The sequence below is a fragment of the Dioscorea cayenensis genome, chromosome 5 (assembly GCF_009730915.1).
Source record: "Dioscorea cayenensis subsp. rotundata cultivar TDr96_F1 chromosome 5, TDr96_F1_v2_PseudoChromosome.rev07_lg8_w22 25.fasta, whole genome shotgun sequence".
Taxonomy (NCBI): Eukaryota; Viridiplantae; Streptophyta; class Magnoliopsida; order Dioscoreales; family Dioscoreaceae; genus Dioscorea; species Dioscorea cayenensis.
The window spans coordinates 26106867-26128525 of NC_052475.1; the positions used below are offsets into that span (position 1 = coordinate 26106867).

Below are 21659 nucleotides of genomic sequence, written 5' to 3' on the forward strand. Positions count from 1 at the left end.
ATATATAGCTATGCTACTGCCCAATAATTGATTGGGGCCTTTTAATATTTTATTCTTCTTCTTGTGTCTTCGCTACACTCTGATCCTATGTTATCTCCATCAAGCTTATTCACAAAATTAAAATAATATAATGATATTTTTTTCCTCGGCCTAGTTTGAGGGATAACCTCCTTTTCGCAACCGTGGGTGAAGGATTTGTATATTTTATTTTAAAAAAAAATTATTGACTTGTAAATTCAACACATCAAAATGAGTGGAGCATTTGTTAGTACCTTGGGTAAGAGGTAAAAACAAAAATTTTAATTAAAAATAAGGACTTTTCTTTATATAAACATAAAAGAAAACAACCTTGAGTCATGCTTTTAGATCCGTGGCAGATGATGCAGATCAGAAGGCGTTATCAAGGGCCACTATCTTCTCCCACTTAGGCTTGTCGGTTCTGTGCCGTCAGATCGAAGGGCCATGGTTTGAACCGCTGTCCGAACCGGATCCACGGTCCGGTTTTGATGAACCGGTTGGAAGAACGGTACAAAAAAGAAATCCAGGCGCCAAGCAAAAGCAATCGAGAGGAGAGAGAGAGAGAGAGAGAAAGAGAGAGAGAGAGAGAAAAGGAGATCTCGAATTGCATTCCATTTCTCAGAGAGATCGCAAGGGAGGATAGGGTTCATTCTCTCCCATCTTCTCTACGGTACGTGGATCACTCTCACTCTCCTGTCTCTTTTCTTGTTCTCATTCGTTGTACCTCAGCGATCCGTGCTTCTTTGTCTGGTGTTTGTTGTGATTTGATCATTGAGCCTTTATGTGTTTTCTTGATCGGAGATTTTTTGTTTTGATGCTTCAAATGAGGGTTATCAGGTTTGGAATCAGCTACAGATTCAATTCTCATGAAAAATTTTGTGGCGGTCCTTTGGTTGGACTTCTTGAAGCCCTAGATTTTGCTAAGCTGCATGGAAATCATCTTTGTTGTGGTTTTGTTATCGGGTTATTGATTCTAGCACTTTGTAGAGGAGATCTTGATTTGTTCTGATGGTGGTGGTGGCCGAGTGCTTCTCTTTTGAGTTGAAGGGGTGGGACGTATTTGTTTTCCGTTGCCTAATTGCTGTCAAAGCTGATCAAACTCGAACCAAAATGACAATTTAATTATAAGTTTAGTTGGTTATAATTTCTTGGTAAACAATCTCCTTGGTAATTACATCGTTAGCAGATTTTATCTCATACCTGAGCTAAGATCAGATATTCATTGGATTAGATTGACAGGATGTAACTATATTTAAGTTTAGTTTGCAACATAAAGATACCATTCTGCTGCATGAGTGCATAGATTAGTGCAACACCATTTGTGTGGTAGATTGATCCATTTAATGACTATCTAAGAGGAGAAAATCTGTTATTTTGATGTTTCCCTTTCTGGAAAAGGCCGTTGTCTTATTTATTTATTTATTTTCTGTACTCATTTTTTGGCATCTGATTATGCATAACATTTTTGTCATAAGAATAATGTCTGATTACACACATGTTTTTGCTTGTCTTTTAATAAATCAAGTGATGCCTTGCAAGCATATTCTAATCACTAAATTACTTTTGTAATATATTGCTTTCAAAAGTTTACAATTATCTATACTGGCAGGTTTGTTCACAATCTAATTTTGTTCATTTGTTTTCATTTCCTCACAGAAGGTCCTTTTTTGCCTGCTGTCCCACTATGTGATATTCAAAGGGTCAAATATCATAGTTATATGCTTCTTCTCCAATAATGAAGCGTTTTGTTTACATCAATGAGAATGATGCAGTCAAGGATCTTTATTGCGACAACAGGATATCAAATAGAAAATATACTCTATTGAATTTTCTTCCCAAGAATTTATGGGAACAATTCAGGTTTTGGATCCATACTGTAACTTGCTATATTATTTTATCAACAAGTTATTTCTGTACTATAGTCATTATCTGCATCTCATGTTGCCTTTTATAATTCACTGTTGATTGAAACAAATTTATGTTGTTGAAAATATTGCCAATTCATCTACTTATCCACTATATCTTCTTTTACAAGAGGTCCTCGTTTTATTTCAGTTACTTTTTGTTTGTCTTTGAGATACTTATTTAACATGAACAACGTTTGAAGGCAATCTTCAAATTTCTGAATGGGATCACTTTTGAAATCTTTACTTTTACCTCCTCTCTCCATAAAAACTATTCTGAGATTGGAATCTCCTTTTCTACAGTAATTACTTCAATCCGTCAGGAGTTTGTTTGTTTTTTTAGAGGGGAAATATTTGTGTTCCTTTCTGCTTTATTTAACTATCATCACCATGTAGTTTGTGAGCTTAGTTTCTGAATGTTTGTTTGTTTGGTTTTGGATGTTAATTATCAGGGATAAAGGTTATTGATTTTTTATTTCCCTTGTCACCCATGTTATTTTTCTCTTTTCCCTTCTCCTATCTTCCTTTCATGCATCATTCTTGTGTTAACTTGTGCATTTGCTACCCAGTGTCTCATCCTGCATTAAAATTTGTAGGAAATTATATATATGTATATATATACATATCCACAGTGCTAACTGTTGTATGCATGTTTATGATGATGATATTTTCCCAATTTGAGAGTCTATTGTGCTTTTGCTTTCTTTTGAAGCTTTTTTTTTTTAATTTTAATTTTAATCATATCTTTTCAAGATTTATGAATTAGTCTTGTTTTTTATTCTCCCCTTTTTTTTATTGTATTTTTAGAAGTCCAAATTTTTACCATTTATCTTATCTCAATGGGCATGCTTACATTGCTAATGGGTTTGTAGGCGGTTCATGAATCAGTACTTTTTGCTGATAGCATGCCTCCAACTGTGGCCCCTCATTACTCCTGTCAATCCTGCAAGCACTTGGGGCCCTCTCATCTTTATTTTTGCAGTTTCTGCAACTAAAGAGGCATGGGATGACTATAATAGGTATCTTTCTGATAAGCAAGCAAATGAGAAGGAAGTATGGGTTGTAAAAGATGGCGTGCGGAAACATGTAAGCTTATTTCTTCTGTATTCTTGTTCTATCTTTTTACAAAAATCAGATATCTAAATAAAGCAGGAATGTGTTCCTTTAGATAGATTTGCTTGCTTCGTATTTTACTCAAGTAGTCAAATCATTCATCTCAGCACCTGGTCTACTTTGAATTGCGTTGTTGCTGAACTCATATTTATTTGAACTGGTTAGATGCCTTAATAAATACTGGGGTTCATGTTAGGATGCGTGAATTGCATTTTTTCCTGATTCAGAACTCAGCAAGGGTTTTATTGATAGAGATATAGCCATGCTTAAATACAATTTGTTACTTATGCCATATGTCAGGCAAACACATGGCCTTATGACCGGTAAATACATTCCTCCAGCTCCAAGTTTTAGCTGGCCGTGTGCCACCCCCTTCCCCCTGGGGGGCCAACAGCCAAAAAAAAAAAGGAGTAGAATTTAAGCTTTTTGTCATTTCTCCTCTTGGCCAAGTTTTCTCATCTTGATCTTAAATTAGGGTCTCATTATTTAGAAAGATAGTAATGTGAAGATGTGAGCATAATGAGATTCCTTTATGCTTTTATAGCATTATCTTCTCTTTAGTAGTAATAAAATGTTTTTTAATTCCTGCTGACAATAAACCAGGGCTTTCCTGAAGTTAAGCACAATTATGAGATCGATCTTGCATCTGTTTATTTTATTTCAGTTTAGTTGGTCCAATTGCAATTTGTCGTGTATAATTGAGCTGATATTGTTCTGATTTGGCCCAGATTTGATCAAACTAAGTTTAATCTGTCTCATTTAGTTTTGGTGAAGCTGCCTGCTGGCAGGGGTAGGGAACATTGAAGGGGGGACAGGTTTGATACAATGCAGTAGGTTAGAGGAGCTCTGTGGATGCCAGTAGGGGATGCAAGACAGGTAAAATTTAAGGGGAATATGGGTTCTACTTCAGATGGTGCCATGAGCTTCCACTTATACTAGTTGGGAGGCATGGGATTCTGATGACAGGTTAATTGCCCTCCATTTGAAAAAGTTGGGTGGCCACAGTGTTCAATATGGGCCAATTATCTTGGTTTTGCTATCATGCTTTGCTTTGTAATTTAAACAGGACTGATATGCATGTAGAGTACATAAGAACTGAGGGACATGTATGTAAAAGTAAGTGAGAAGGTCATAGAGTTTTATTTGATTGTTTTTCAGCAAGTTCAACTGTCTAATCTGTTTGCATTTATTTTGTATTTTTTTTAGCCATGAACAAATGTCTAAGTTGCCAAATTGTATTTGGGAAGTAAACATTAAGAACTTGAGAATGCGTTATGTGCCTGAGATGCTGGAAATTCTTATTTATTGGGTCAATTCTTGCGGAATTTAGTTCTTTATAATTCTGTCCTGAATTGTATTGCACAAGACCTGTTACCTGATGATTTTTGACCGTGTCTGTACAATATGTGTGATTTTTTTACAGATTCAAGCACAGGACATTCATGTTGGTGATGTTGTGTGGTTGCGAGAGAATGATGAAGTGCCATGTGACCTTGTTTTAATTGGAACATCTGATCCACAAGGCATCTGTTATATTGAGGTACAGAAATACAGACACTAATTGGTTTATGTGTGGCTTACTTCGTTTTGTAGTTATTGTTGATTACATTTAATGTGCTTGGCTTGTCCTTCAAGGGTTATTATTTCAAAGGTATTTGTTTGTTTTGCCCTTTTTCTTATTGATATAATCTTTACCAAGGCTTGCTGGGGTAGACTTAGATCAACTTGACTTATATTATGGCTTTCTAGTATGAGTTAGTCAAGTCTGCCATGGCACTAATCCCTGATTGCTTTTTTGTAAGTGTTATTGTATTCAACATTTTTGGATTCTGATGCAAACGTTTTCTAGCTCAAATGGCTTATAAGGGGCAGTGGCAATGGAAAATGTGAAGAGTTATTGTAATTCGTCTTGGGCCTTTCATGGATTTAGATCCGCTTATTCCACTTTGACATCCTTTTCTAGTTTATTATTGTTAAACTTTTGGTGATTCCTAATCTGTGCTTATGATTTGTTTTTTTAACCTAATGATCCTACATGAAAGCAATTGATTGATAGTGGCCCTAGTTGGACACAGAGAACCTGTGATGTTTGGTTAATCCTTATATATGGCTTTATGTCTGCTGATTACTGGGAGGAAGAGAAAACAAACAACTATACCAAGTGTAGGCTGTGTTTTATCTTGGCTATTTATTTTAAATTTTAAATATTGGAACACTGCAGTTTTAATTTTTCATTCTTATGAAGTATTCACATTGTTGAAATGGTATATGATATATTTATTTATTAATGTTATATGAAATATTTAGCTATTAATGTTAATGGGAGCATAAAACTATATAATGGCCTTGCTTTTGGATAATAATATACGGACCTTGCTTTTGGATAATGATAGTGTGTACGTCTTTAGCAAAATCTTGAATTATACTGTAAAGTGACGCGATCTTGAACACCCTTATTTTTTCAGACTTCTGCTCTGGATGGGGAAACCGATTTAAAGACAAGAGTTATTCCATCAGCATGTGTTGGGCTTGTATCTGAACAATTGCAAAGGATCAAGGTACTCTCAACTTTTCGAAATGTCAAAACTTCTGGTTCATTGTTTTTGTTTTATCTTTCTTAATTCTACTTATGTGAAAATGTATAGGGTGTGATTGAGTGCCCAAAGCCTGATAAGGACATAAGAAGATTTGATGCTAATATGAGATTGTTCCCCCCTTTTCTTGACAATGACTTATGCCCTTTAACAATCAACAACACGCTTCTTCAATCATGTTACCTGAGGAACACTGAGTGGGCATGTGGAGTTTCTGTTTACACAGGCAAGTTAGATTTCAAGTAATAGTTCTTAATCAAGAATATTGTTGGTCTAGCACAGAAATTCAGGTGTTCTCCTTTGATGTAAAATGTGCAAACTTCAGCTCTTCCTTTATCATGATTTTATGCATCACTCCATTTCATATTGAATTAAATTTTCATGTAAATTGTGCATGAGATATAAATAGGCTTTGTGGCTTGGCTAGCTCATTTCTGAATATTCATTAATTTGTTTCTGAAATTGTGCTTATCTTGTTCCAGCTATTCCCCTGCTTTAATCTTGTGGCTAGATGTTAAAATTTATAGTATTGTGATCATGGTATATGCATGCCATGACATATAATGTACTTGCAAATAAACTTTTTCATCATTTGTTGATTGTTCCTTTTTTCAGCATTTCTCACAGTATTTTAATACTTATAACACTGTTTTAAATGGTTAGTTTGGTAGTGATAAATCAGATAGGTCTATAAGCTTGTTAAGGGAAGAGATGGTTTCTGAGGGTATGAATTTGGCAGGCCATGTTTCCTAGACTTTTCGTTGTGCATCTAATAAAAACTATTTAACCTGTGCATTACTCGTGTTTAACTTTATTTAGCATATCAGCTTCAAGATTTTGTTTATCGGTTGAAGTGTCTTTTGGTATGGAAGAAAAATAAAGTTATTATTTTTTGAAATATGTTGTCATGGTATCAAGGAACCTAATAAATCCTTTGATTCTTTGAGTTTAATATTATGCTGCTTGAGTTGGTGATGTTTTCATCGTTATTTACAGGAAATGAGACAAAGTTGGGAATGAGTAGGGGCATACCTGAGCCCAAACTAACAGCTGTTGATGCTATGATTGACAAGTTGACAGGGGCAATATTTTTATTCCAAATAGTAGTTGTCATTGTTCTTGGCTTTGCTGGTAATGTTTGGAAGGACACAGAAGCTCGTCAAGTAAGCTATTGTGTGATATCCTTCAACTTCTGGAGGAACATATTTTGCTTTTCATAAATGCAAATACTATGGTGCATGTTGTTTAAGTGTGCTTATTTTTTGTTCTAATATTATATGGAGAGTATCATATTTCAGGCTGTCTATCATCCTGAGTACTAGATGAATTGCTGCCAAATCGCATGATCAGAGTTAACAATATGAGTTGACTTGATGATTTGACATATGCACTTCTCTAATTTTTCTACACTCGATTAATGTGAATGGTGGTTGAAGTTGTGTGCTTTAGATGGTTAAGGATTGATGATTGTCACATGGCTATTTCGTTTTTCACATGGTTTATTGAGCATCATTTTGATTCTTTAGTTTGTGGCACATTCCGCTTCTATTTACTTTTGATGGTATACATCATTACATTTAGGGAGAATTTGCTAGTTGTTTTCTTCTTTTGTTGCTTTAGTAGCATATTATCATTTATCAATATTTTTAGTAGCTATTTTCTTAGGACCCTCATTTATGGCATCTAACTTCTAACAATTAGTTTAAAGGTACAATTTGTTTGTTATGCTTTTTAACATTCCCCTTGTTGGTTATGACTTCCATCCATGATTTTGATATTTGTCCCCATCCTTGAAGTTTGAGCATAAGCAAGAAGCATTCTTTTATTGAATCCAATTGATTCATATGGCTTTTCTTTTCCTAACCATACTGCCTTAGATTGATCGTAAATTCATAATAACTTACCAAAGGAGCAGTGTCTTAAAATACTTTTGATCTTAAGAATGATATTATATTGTTTTATTCTCTACTTGCTTCTTTGTAAACCCTGAGGTGTGTTTGGTTGGGGTTGAAAAACACTGGATTATGGGTCTTGGGGTTTGGATATTTGAATTTGTTTTGAAGGGAAATTTTATTTGTTCTTGATCAAACTTTGACCTATTTAATACTAATTAACAAATATTTTATAATCAGAATTATACTTCTGTAATTCATGACTAGTGTATGTTGATATTAATGATTTTTAAAAAATATTTATTAATAGAAATAATGAATTAATTTTATGAAAAAATGCTGGTGGGATAATGTGAAACCAATGTTAGGTGTTTGGTTGAGGGGTTGGGGTTAAACAGTTCAAACCTATGCCAAGCATAACCAGATTATAGATAATGACTCGATCAAGGCATACTTTATGTCTTTGTTATAATTTAATTTTTATGTTTTGTAGCAATAACTAACAGTATTAACTAGATTTTTATTGTTATTTTCTGTTTTTGAAGCAATGGTACGTCATGTATCCTGAAGAAGCGCCGTGGTATGAGCTTTTGGTTATCCCTCTACGATTTGAACTGTTGTGCTCTATCATGATTCCCATCTCTATAAAGGTATGAGGCATGATTGACGGATTTTTATGATATGTTTAGTTTTTTAGATTCTTGGTCTGCTATATTATCCGCTTGGTCCAATTCTTGTGAAGGACAAGCATGTTGGATGGGTAAAACCAAATCCTATAGTTTAATTGATTCAAAGTATAAAATTTTCACATATGATTTTTCGTTAAAATCTTGGGTCAGATTTGTTTGTGAAGTTTATAGGTATCTAAATAAACAGATTTGTGACAAGGAAATTTATGGTGGACATTGGGATGAGATGGTAGGTTTTTTTACTAATTATATAAAAAGGATGTAGTTTAAACTACTGTGAAATATAGATTTCTTGGGAGTTGAAATTCCAGCTATGATTTTATTAGATATCTTGTGACTAAATCTGTCCTCTTTTTATTCTTGCTTCAGTGTCCTATTTTATATTTGTATAGGTGTCTGGTAGGCATGAGAATCTGATATAAAAGAATTCAAACTTGACAGTGAGGGCTGAGACCCAAGAGATCTCAAATCTTAGGTTCCAAACATATCCATATTTTTGGCTGAAATAAGTCAAAATTTAAACTAAAGTCTGATAATATTGTCTAAACTAGTTTGAATTTTCTTCTTGGATGTGGAAATTATCTTCTTATCTGATAATTTTTTTGGATCTGGACCTGGATCTACAATTTGCCAAATCCATATCCAAATCTCTGTTAGTATAGTTGTTGATTGTTTGAGGAGGCCGGTGGCATTGGGAGTAAAACATGAATTCATTGGTTTAGATGGTGTTTTCTTACAGGATGCTGCAATTTTAGCTTTCTGCTCTAATTATTTCTCCGGCCTGTGTATGTGGATATGCCTAAATCATTTACTTGTATTATTTACAAGATATTTTGTTTGCCTTTTCCCTTTAGGTATCACTAGATCTTGTAAAGAGTCTATATGCAAAGTTCATTGACTGGGATGAGGAAATGTATGATCGGGATACTAATACACCTTCTCATGCAGCAAAGTAAGATACTATTTTCCAATTCTCTATGCGCAGCAGTGTGATGTTTTCATGTTTCTTGCTCTAAATAAACCATTTTCTTCAGCACAGCAATCAGTGAGGACCTTGGGCAAGTTGAGTATATTTTAACTGACAAAACAGGAACTCTCACTGAGAATAAGATGCTGTTTAGAAGGTGTTGTATCAATAGTATCTACTATGGAAATGAAAGTGGAGATGCTTTGAAAGGTTCTCTCCTCTGTCTTAGCAAGGGTTTTTTTGTTATTTTTTATTTTTAATTTTTACCAGCTTTTTACACACTCCTCTTTTCAATTTTATTGTCTATTTGTTTCTTGTCCCCCCTTTTTAATTCTCTTTGATTTTTCCATTTATCTTATAGAATAAACAAATTATCATAATATTTGCACCAATTTGCCAAAAAATATTGTCCTTGTCCAAAGCCATCACTTATGGAATTTCCACTTCACATGTAGAGGGTGAATTAGTTATGGAAGTGATCAATTTGATTGGTTATGAGAAAAAATCTTTCTATGACAAAGCCCTTTGATGCCTAAAACTTGAAATTCGAGGCAAGGGTGAATGTTATTGTGGAAACAATGCTTTATTTGACAGAGTAAAGCCAATCGACATTCTCTGCATTTCTCTAAATGTTATCCCTTGATCAAGCATAGTTAAAGACCTTTTTTCTTCATTTAGCTGATCAGATGCTGAGTGCAGTGCATAACTTTTTGAAGGTTTCTAGATAGAAAAGGCTGCAAGCCACAAAATAATGTTAATGAAACTTTAATATTTGGCTCTTGCTTAGATTTTCATTTGTGATGATAACTTAGTGAGTGCATCCCAGATGAGCTGTTGTAACCTAATTATTGTCTATTCTAGCATAAGATGTTTCACAATACACAATCTTTCTATGTTAAGCTTAGACTCTTTTTGTAGCATGTCTTGTACATGGACAGGTGAAATTTAACAAGAAAGTCAGCCTTGTTTTGGCAAAGGACTGCTAAAAGTTGCACCCACTTTATGGAGATGGTATTGGAGTACCTGTTTTTTTTCCCTGGTCATAGGATGGGTAGAAAAGGATGTAATATATTGTTTTGGACATTGAAGAACATAAACTTGTTCCAGAATAGTAAGCAATAGAATCAACAATTAAGTGGCCAAGGATTCATGTACTATGACTGTGTTAGGCAGAGAGATGGATCGACACACACACTTAACTTAAGATCCACTTGCATTCTAGTGCAATCAAAAAGACCTCACCATTGTTTGCATGAAACTTGAATCAAGCTCTGAGTATCATGTATCAACATTTAGACAATATGCTGGAAACAAAGTGTAAATTAAAAAAACGCAACAGAACTTTTACACTCTACTTTGTGATATGCACTCCATATGGCTTTGAATTATTACACATTGCCTTTCTGATGGCTAAAAAGTTGAAAGGAGATCATATAGGTTCTCTTCTTGGTACCCAAAGCTTTCGGAGTGTTTATTTAATGATCTTATGTAAAACTTTAATACGTCTGAGAAAGGGTAAAAGTCTACTTGTATTGATTCATTGAGTCATTTCATGATAATTCTATGATTTCTGAAGGAGTTGTTGGAATTTTTGGTTATTCTACCCGAGAAAGCCTGTTAAGACTTTATTCAGTTGTTGGTATTGTTTAATGTATTAATTAGTTTGTCTTTGTTGAATGTTATACTAGACTTGTAATTGAACTCAAGGATTCTTAGCTTTTATGTTTTAGTGTAGTTAGTCATAGTCCTCTTTTCTGGGTATGTTCAGTTTTTATAGTGCTTGCCCTCATTTATCTATATTTATACACACATCTGCTTTTTGTCTAGTCCTGGTCCTCCTGGAAAATTCTTTATTGCTTACTATAATCCTTCTTGTTTGGATAATAAACTCTCTCAAAGTTCTTTAAACCCTTGTGCTCTTTCTTGTGTTTTGCGTATGCAAGTTTCATTATTGCAATTTCTTAAATAAATGGTGTCACTTTTTTGTAATGTATGTATTTGGTAGTCTATCTAGATGTATTGGTCTATCTATATTGAGCACCATTTAACCATGTTTTTTTTTCTGTAGATAGATGCTGAATTGCTCAATGCTGTCAGCAACAATGTGCCTGATGTAATCAGATTTCTGACAGTGATGGCAGTGTGCAACACTGTTGTACCTATTAGAAGGTGATTTGTACTCTCCACGTTTCATACATGTGGGATGATACTGTGCTTATTTTACAATTTGTTGCTTCTCATTGATTTCTTTTGCTTTCTGCAGTGACAGTGGAACTATTTTATATAAAGCCCAATCTCAGGATGAGGAAGCTCTTGTAAATGCTGCTGCTTGCTTGCGTATGGTCCTTATCAGCAGAAATGGCAATACACTTGGTAAATTTTTCTCTTCAAGGATATTGCTGTTGATCAGTATCCTTGTTAATAAAAAAAATCTTAAATTCTGTTGACGTTATTGCAGATATAAAATTCAACACCTCAATTATCCAATATGAGATATTAGATATTCTCGAGTTCACTTCTGATCGAAAAAGAATGTCAGTTGTTGTCAAGGACTGTCAAAATGAAAAGATACTGCTGTTGTCTAAAGGAGCGGATGAAGCAATTTTTCCACTTGCACGTTCTGGTAATTTTTTAACCTTTTCTTTGAAGAAGAATATATCCTTGGACTTGGTATTGCTGATCAATATTTTTTTTTTGTTTTATGGAGCAACATCTGCGTCCTATTTCTTAGAAGCCTTTAAATTTATAGCTTTTACTAGAGCTTGACATTGTATTCCAGGATGACTTTTGGATTACAGTTTATATGTGCATTGTTAACTCTGGCCTAACAACCCTTGAAATGAGTCCCATAAATCGACCGTCATGAGGCAATTTGTGCACATGCTAATTCTGTACCATTTGTACAATATCCAAAGTTATCATACCCATAAACAGTATTCACCTTCAATTGCTTATTCTGTATGTTGCTTGCCATTATGCTGTCCTTGTAACTTCATAATATGAAGTTTGCATTACAATATATCTGGATCAATTAAGTAAGATTGTGGTATATTGATTGAATTAAGTTTCAGATTTAAACCACGGTCCATATAATAGTTTGTTTGAGGTAGTTTATTTTTGTCAAACTTGCTTCTTGAAGTATTTATTATCTTATTTTGCAAAGGCATGTAATGCCATCTGTCAGCGGTTCTTACCAATGATAAGCGGAGCATGAATTTTCTTCGGTGATTTTTTGGTTTGGGACATTTTGTTTGCTTAGGATTTAATATGGTTAGTGGGGCTCTCACAGTCTAAATTCTAAAGTATATTTTCATCTGCTTCTCAGGACAGCAAATAAGGACAACTGTTGAAGCTGTGGAACAATATGCTCAATTAGGGTTACGTACGCTTTGTTTGGGGTGGCGTGAATTGGAAGAAGATGAATACAGAGAATGGGCTCGTCTGTTCAAGGAAGCAAGCAGCACACTCATTGATAGGGAGGTAAAGTATATGTGAAAATGTAGTCAGTTGAAGGGTCTATGTTATGATTCTGAGTATGCTTTTTTATCAGTGGAAACTTGCTGAGATTTGCCAAAGATTAGAGCATGATCTTGAAATTCTTGGGGTTAGTGCGATTGAGGATCGTCTACAGGTACACTTGGTTGCATCATTTGTGATTTAATATTAATCATTTCTCATTATTTTCTTATATAAATTTAAGTTGTCTACTGTCAATAGATGTAACTGTGTTTTAATTTTTATGTTTGGTGGACATTAATAAAGGTGATGTAAGACGACAATTTGCATCAGCATCCCTAAATGCGGATAACAACTTATGGTTAAATTCTTTAAGTATCCTGCCTCCAGCCCTAACACGGGCTGCCAATGTGCGAGGTTGGTTTTGGCCTTGATAAATTTCATTAGTTAAATATTCTTCAGACATAACTTTGTTCTCACCCAAGCCTGACTGAATCATTAATTTTTTAGGTCACAGTTTTTTGGCTTTGGGTTGGGTCAGGGACTCAGGGTTAGACCCGGCATAGGTTTATTTTTGCTTGGCTTTTGCTCAGTCTAAACCCAAGCATGATCTTCTCATTTGTATTTTTTCAGCTAAAGCTGGCTTCCAGTGTTGTCATGTGCTTATTTTAGAATTATATAGTTCAAGTGCTGCCAAAAACCCAAGAATAGAGGCCTGGCCTCAATTTTTTACTACTGGTTTTTGGGCCATTCTGACTTATCAAAGGTGAAGGAATTTTAATTTCCATTTGCACAAGTAAAACAAGACTTCCAGGTGGTTTTTTATTTTTATTTTTTACTACTGGCCTCAATTTTTTACTACTGGTTTTTGGGCCATTCTGACTTATCAAAGGTGAAGGAATTTTAATTTCCATTTGCACAAGTAAAACAAGACTTCCAGGTGGTTTTTTATTTTTATTTTTTTTAAAGCCAGGTCTTGCATTTTAAACAATTAAAGTGAAAGGGCTAATGACTCAAGTCTAAATACATGTTTTTTGTAAATATAATTGTTTTTAATAAATCTGCCTTTTAACTAACTCCATGCTGAACTGGCCTTATCCTTTTATGTGCTAATAATGTTTGTGTGTTATCTTTTCTACTAGGATGGCGTGCCAGAAACTATTGAAACATTGAGGCAGGCAGGAATTAATTTCTGGATGTTGACTGGCGATAAGCAGAACACAGCCATCCAAATTGCACTTTTGTGCAATTTTATTTCTTCAGGTGGTCCAAATTTCTTTTTTTTTATTCATCTTATTTTCCCTGCATATATATTCTGTTGCTATTTGAGTTCTTGTGCAGGAGAATTGCTTATATATGTATGGCTTATCTAATCTGATCCATTCTGGACACTGTTTACACTGTTTTTTCTTGGTTGAAATTTGATGAATTGTTGCCAGTGCTATTGCATGGCTTGCAAGTGGTTTATGAGTGGTGGGGATTGTGGTAATGCCAAGTAAATTGAATACAGAGATAACAGTATAATTGCCTGGAATAGTTGAATGTTTTGTTATAGGTTGCGAATTTTTTAAATAAAAGTTCATATTTGATGGCATTGGAAAAGTTTTCTTGCCTTTCAGTGGATTGGATAGGTGTCGGATGTGCAATCTAAGTAGTTGGCATATTCCTAAATCCATTTATAGTGCAAGTCAGCGCTTAAGAATGCCTTGAGTTTTATCTTCCATGATCACCAGGTGCTCTCTGTCATCCTTGTGACAACATGGCAGGCGGTGTTTTGTAGATCTGTCATTAATGTAATTGGGAGAATTGGCAAAGGATCAACCATCTTTCCAAATAATTTCAAATAGGTTGATCACATCCATCATGTCAAGTAGCAGCTCCAAAACTTTTATTCCCCTTCTATGGCAGTGATTTAAACCACCGGATAATGCAGTGGTTCATGCATTGGGCTACATTTACCTGTTTGGCTCATGTGTCTCTTCCTCCCTTGCTTGTTTCCAACCTTCCTGTTGTCAAGTGCTTATGCTCCATCATATTCATTTTATTTCTCCATTTTAACTTGGCTACAGCTAGCATCTCATGTAATTATACAGTTAGCATATAAAACTATAGATATTTTACTGGTTGTAATTCCGTTTATATTCCAGCTTATAGCACAGAGGGCTGGATGTTAATTGTAGAAATAATTTGTAAAAAGATAGTGAATATTGTTTATTATAGTGAACATTCTGGTTTAATTGACAGAACCAAAAGGTCAGCTTTTGTTCATTAATGGAAAAAGTGAAGATGAAGTGCTCAGAAGCTTAGAGAGAGTGTTACTCACAATGAGTATAACCACCACAGAACCCAAGGTGCTTCCTTACCTCTTGGATTTGTATGGCTTTGTAATTTGAGCTATTTAGTCTGGCTTTAGTTTATCAACCTATATATTGTGTGTGACATATTTTTGGAATTTCTGCATGTTTTGAGATCAAGATGATCTGTTTACTTATGGAGGCTGAAAGTTATTCTTTTTTAGCTGATGCACTGTTGTCTACTTGCTAAAATACCCTGTGAATTGTCTGGTCAAATGCATATCTTCCTTTAATTTGTATTCGGCACATGTTTTTGAGAAAGTTGATGTGTCTGTTTACGGTTGAGGTTGGAAGGAACGGTGATGGTAATCACAACTAGTTATTTAGGCCAGTTGGTTAGGAACCAATGGAAATAATTCAATCATTTGTGATTAAGAAAGAAAGAGAACATACTTAACAGGTAGGGAGGTTTGTGTCCGTTTGCTGGGGTAGGTGTGAACTTTCAAATGATGCAGTTAAAAGTTTAGGAAATGTATGATAATTCTTGTAGTAGCAGGTGACATATCCTTCAAATGAAATTATTGTCCAAGAAATTATCTTGATCTTGCGTCAAATATGTCATGTATCATTTGTGATATAAATATCTGAGTTTGTGAAAGGTTGTCTTTTTATGATTATAAAGTGTTTTAAGAATGTCAAGAGCTATGATTGAGCTTATGGGGTCTGGTTTCCTTTTTATCATGGTTTGATGACAGTGTCACACACTTGCATTGTAGTATGATGCTAATCCTGTAGGCATGCAGTGCAAAGCATACCTATTTTTTTTAGTATTTGGGTATGACATAACCCATCTTTGTATTGGTACATTCCTACTAATGTTTCATTTCTATTTAGTTATTATTTAGAAAGTTTAAGTGGCCTGCTCGAGATGGAACTAATTATGTGGGTGCTGATATCAGTGATATGTATGTAGGCTATGTTGGTTTAGGGGAAAAAATGAAGGAAAAACTTAGAAATTACAAAATAATAGAAAATACATTAAAAAAATGAAGGGAACATTTTTATCTGGTAAAGTTAATGACGAAACTGATGAATATAATTTTATTTCTTTCTTTATTTTTTATCCCTCAGTGATTATTGCTCACAACAAAAGAGGAGATGTGGAGAAGGGTAGGAGCGCTTTTTAAAAAAGCTTCACCTCCCATTTTGAAAGCCTTTATCACCAAAATTATGAAAGCCTTTATCCAGACTTTGTTTCTTTCCCTCATTTCTCTCTGAGCAATGCAGCCATAGTATTCTCCACTTAAAAGAGCCTGCATTTATATATATATATATATATATATCCCTTTGTTCTTGCTCTTGGCATTATTAAATTAAGACTTGACATGCTGTATCCCAAACTCTAGAGTTCTCTTTGATTGATAAATTTATGTTGATTACTTTTCTCCATTTTCTCAGGACATGGCATTTGTTGTGGATGGATGGGCCCTTGAAATTGTTCTAAAACATTACCGAGAGGCCTTTACTGAATTAGCAATTCTTTCAAGAACTGCGATCTGCTGCAGGGTAACACCTTCTCAAAAAGCACAGGTACCTGATGCTTTTCTTGGTGATTCTTTGACCCTAGGATATCTGTGCTATTGGAACTTAGCCCATATATAAATGCCATGCTTGTGAACCCTTTGAAACAATTATTGCACAAGACCAAGAATTAGGTATTTTCTTCTGTGGCTAGTGTCAAGTGGTTATTATTACTTTTATCTTTATTATTATTATTTCAATCTAAAGCCCATAAGATGGGAGGATAACACTTTATGGATGCATTTACAAAATGAAGTTCTGACGTTTTCCCTGACAATCGTATCGAATAAGGGTTTCCCTGTTTAGGTTAATATTAGCAGGAATAGCATGCCTTGGGGATCATATCACCAAAAAAGTTATAAATGATTGCGAACATAAAAGGTGGTAACCTTGCGTTACCTAGAAGGGGATCTTGTTTTATTACAGAAGTTGTTACCCTTTATATCGTGAGCATGCCCTTTTTCTCTGCACCTCACATATCCTTGACCATGTTTCTATGTGCCCACTTTCTATCTTGGTCCTCCACAATTTCTCTATAATTTATGTCCAAACCGCTCTTTCTCTAACTGATGGCAATGTGCGCAGGAGTGCCCAAGCACACACACACACATATTTTTGGAAAAAAATATTTTTTGGGAAAATAATATTTGATTTTTGGTAGTGTTTAAACTAATTTGTGACCAAACTGTGTATTTCATATTATTTTGTTTGATGAAGAACAGGGTCCTATTATGATCTCATTTCTCTAAACACAGTCATACAAAAAATCTAACTCACGCATTCACACTCATAAACATTTTTGTGAAAATAACATTTGTTGTTGGTAGGTTCCATTAATTGATTTGCTGACTGAATAGTATATCTCATATTATTTTGTTTGATGAAGGACATGGTCCTATTATGATCTTATTTATCTGAACATGATTTTACAAAAAATCTAAAATATATCAAGGCAATTAAATAAGAAGTGCACTTTTCTTTGCAAACAAGTTCTGATGCACATGATGTTTATGCTTATCTCTGCAAAGAATGTTGACAAACAAAAACCTATTCTAAGCATTGAATTTATAATAGTAGCCATGGAAATCCATATTAACCCCTCCAATGATGTCAATTAATCAAAATATTAAATTTTAGCCAAGGATGAAATGTTACTAAGTGGTGGATTTATTTTAAATATTAGGCATAATGCATGTCTATGCTTCTACTAAGACGGTTCTTAAATTGAAACAAGACAAAGATCTGTGGATGAAGGAAAAATGATGCCCATTCAAAATTTGGATTTTGGAGAAATGGAAGTTAATTTGCTAATTTGGAATCTTGTGCTAAGAAGTGGGAGATGAAAATGCCATGCTGTGAGAATAGGGTTGCATCAACTAATATTTTTTTCTTTCACCATATGTTATTAATTAGTAGGAATTCAAAGTTTTTGAAATCTCTTTTAATTTCTTAGATGGGTTGCCTATCCTTCTTAGACTTTTATTTAATTGATACACTCTTTCAATAATTCGAATATGTGCATTTACAATAAAACCAAGTAGACCTATAAAATTCCATTTTTAATATTTATGTTTTAACTCATACAGCTTGTGGAGCTCTTGAAATCTTGTGAATACAGAACTTTGGCAATTGGTGATGGTGGAAATGATGTAAGGATGATACAACAAGCTGATATTGGTGTAGGTATAAGTGGAAGGGAAGGATTGCAAGCCGCTAGAGCAGCTGATTATAGTATTGGGAGTAAGTTGTTTCTCCAAGGTGTATTGCTTTATCGTTCATGTGGTCTCCATTGTCTCTTTTGCTGGAATTTTAATTTACATAAATTCAGTTTGACATCTTTGTTATCAAGGCAAGCAGCTTGTTTTTTGTTTGATTCCTCAAGCCTATTCCTTGTTTCTCTTTTGTCGGGGTAATTATCCTTTGCATTTCTTCGTTAGTCTCTATTTACATCATGATTTAACATCACTTAGGAAGCTGAATAATATAGATAGACTAAAACCACTAGCTGTCATCTAAATTTATGAGAACCATGCAGTTTTACCACCCTGCTTGAATGTGCTGGTCACTTAAGCTTCTCCTCGATCCTGAACTATTTAGTTCAATTTTATTTTCTGGGAACATAAATCTCTCATTAACATTTGTATGCTCTCTTTTTTTTTCCTGTTTTTGCAGAATTTAGATTCCTTAAAAGGTTGATACTTGTCCATGGGCGTTATTCGTACAACCGTACTGCATTTCTGTCTCAATATTCCTTCTACAAGTCATTGCTGATATGTTTTATACAAATTCTGTGAGTTTCAAGGTTTTTTAATCTCCTAATTTGGTTTCTACTGCAGTTGTATATGGAGAGAAGTTTCTTTCCCTAGACAACTTTTAGCGTTATGCTCAATTTTCCTGTTCTAATATTTGGACTCTTGTAGTTTTTCATTATTTTCAGGCATCTCTGGGACTAGCTTGTTCAATTCTGTTAGCCTGATGGCCTATAATGTCTTCTACACAAGTTTACCGGTTTTAACCAGTGTTTTGGACAAGGATCTTAGTGAAAAAACTGTGATGCAACATCCCCGGATTCTGTTTTATTGTCAAGCTGGAAGGTTTGAATAGCTCTTCTTTATTGTATTTGCGTCCTGTGCTGTTTTGCTAGATTTATTTATTAAAAAATTCTTCTGTGGAATTAGCTACCTGTTTGACTGTTAACTTTACTATCTCTTTTCGTGAACCAGGCTTTTGAATCCGAGTACTTTTGCGGGATGGTTTGGAAGATCATTGTATCATGTGAGTTCAAATATTCTTCTAATGAATAATAAATGTAATGCAGAGTTCTGTATGAAAGTATATTAATTACGTTTGGACACCTTTTTTCTTTTGTGGCCTTTTTTTTTTTTCATAAAGTTTCTTTTGTGGTCATTGACCCACTGGTTTCCTAGGAGCCAAGGGCTCTAAGCCAATTCAGGCAAGGCATTGAAAGTGCTATAAGAGGGTAAGCCTCTCAGTGGGTGGGGGTAAACAGAAATAACCTTTTGCTTTTAGAAAAAGTTCACAGATAAATCCAATCTGAATAGGAGCTTGATAATCTAATTCAAAATTCTGTTGATTATTATCATGATTCCATATTTTAGATCATTAGCAGTCTAAGTGAAACCTTACTATGTTTCCCTTCCCTTTTCTTATCATGTCCCTTCTATGGCAGGCAACTCCAACATGTCTTTTATTGTGTATTTACTGCTGTGGAGTACATCAGGCTGGACTTTCCTAATAAAGCCTTACTCTTCAGAAACCAAGGCATGAGGAAATGCCCAAGAAACAAATTTAATTAGTTCATAATGCTTGCAGAAGTTGGGCTGCCCTTTTTTTTTGTCCGACTATATGAATTATAAAGTTCATCTTAATGCAAAATATCATCAGGGATTCACAAATCAAAACCAAGTCTACATAGTTTATTCATGTTTATCATGAAGCATGCTCTGTTTATGCATGGACTATTTTTTGACTAAGGAGTCTTCAGTTGTTTATAGAATTAAAGCTTCAAATCATGGTAACATTGATGAACAGCAGATGAGTAATAAATAACAGCTAATATGTAGTGGGTGAATGCATATGACTTGCAGATGATCCATATGAAGTATTGAAATAATATTCTTTTCCTTTGTATTTCACTTTGCTATTTCTGATTTGTAGTTGGAGACTTCTCATCTCTTGTCATGCTTGCAATCCAATTCAAATCTAATGATGTGAACTATGTTCCCTTATGTGATTACAGGCAGTTGTTGTTTTCCTAGTAAGTGTTCACGTTTATGCTAATGAGAAATGTGAGATGGAGGAGGTGTCAATGGTGGCCCTATCAGGATGTATATGGTTGCAGGCTTTTGTTGTGGCACTGGAGATGAAGTAAGGGTTCATCATTATTTTTGCCCCTTACATTTTGTAGTTTCTAGCAGAATAGTTTTGATATCCTGAGAACCTGATTCATTCTTGCAGTTCTTTCACAATTTTGCAACATCTCGCTATATGGGGCAATTTCACTGCATTTTATGCTATAAACTGTGTAGTCAGTGCACTACCATCTGCTGGGATGTATACTATCATGTTCCGCCTTGTTAGACAGCCATCATACTGGATTACCATGACTGTGAGATTCTAAACTGCTCTACTTTGTGATTTTAGCTTGCTTATTAGAGTTTGCTGACACCAGTGATTTTTCTTTTTTAATGAGGATGCAGCTCATTACTGCAATCGGTATGGGGCCCGTGCTAGCACTTAAGTATTTCCGATATACATACCGATCAAGCGCAATTAATCTACTTCAGCAGGCAGAACGATCTCGAACCCCCTTTTTCTCGATAGGAAATCTCGAATCACAGTTAAAATCCACACAGAAGGATGCCGAGTCATTGTCTCCACAACCAAAGTCTAGAAGCGCTGTTTATGAGCCCTTGCTCACTGACTCCCCAACTGCTGTCAGAAGGTCCATAGGTTCCTCAACACAAGATTTCTTTCAGCCCTCACAATCTAGACTGTCTTCTTACGCAAGAAATTACAAAAGCAAATGAGTTCTCTGATGACTCCAAGGACCATTTTTTTGTCATACTCATAATTTGCTGTTAATACAGATGATTTAGAAGAAGCAGACATCATAAATTAGCAGGACAGGCTGCCTGCTAAAAGAAAATTTTGCTGGTTCCTGCCACTGAGTCACTAATATGCCTCTGTTACTTTGGCCTTAAAATTTCCTGCGATATTTATACCAGTGAATGACTATGAACAGCTCTCTCTTTAGCATGATATGTATGTGTTTGTAAGAAGGTACATGTTTATAACATTAAAGGTGCTGAAAAGTAGTTTTTTTTTTAATTGTGGACTACTAGTTGGTAGATTGCTCAAAGGGCTTATCAAGGGAATTACTTCTATTAGGATGCTTATATCACCATGGTGGGATTTACGTTTGTAAAGTGTAAAATAAATGAAAATGATAAAGACCTTTCAGCCAATTTCTCTCCCTTCTGTGTGTTTATTAACTCTTCATATTTTCTTTTTACTCAAACTTTAGTTTTTATGTGTACAGGAAAGGTTTGGGTTTTTTTTTATTTTAATTTAAGTTTATAATTTTTTTTAATGTTTTATTTTTTATATTTTTTTTTGCAGGGTTATATC

General features: G+C 34.6%; 1 protein-coding gene across 1 annotated transcript; it reads left to right on the forward strand.

Annotated features, from left to right (window-relative positions):
* The first annotated feature begins 563 nt into the window (after nt 1-563).
* On the forward strand, nt 564-21492 carry LOC120261133 (phospholipid-transporting ATPase 2). Its single transcript, XM_039268865.1, has 25 exons — nt 564-688; nt 1675-1878; nt 2795-3008; nt 4459-4575; nt 5501-5593; nt 5681-5855; nt 6626-6792; nt 8067-8171; nt 9065-9162; nt 9245-9387; nt 11250-11346; nt 11441-11550; nt 11636-11800; nt 12503-12657; nt 12728-12808; nt 13776-13896; nt 14878-14984; nt 16386-16517; nt 18095-18248; nt 18681-18798; nt 18929-19102; nt 19232-19283; nt 20269-20396; nt 20487-20637; nt 20729-21492. Exons 2-25 carry the CDS (start codon nt 1754-1756, stop codon nt 21056-21058), a joined length of 3312 nt encoding a protein of 1103 aa, XP_039124799.1. The 5' UTR covers nt 564-688; nt 1675-1753; the 3' UTR covers nt 21059-21492.
* Nucleotides 21493-21659: the final 167 nt, after the last annotated feature.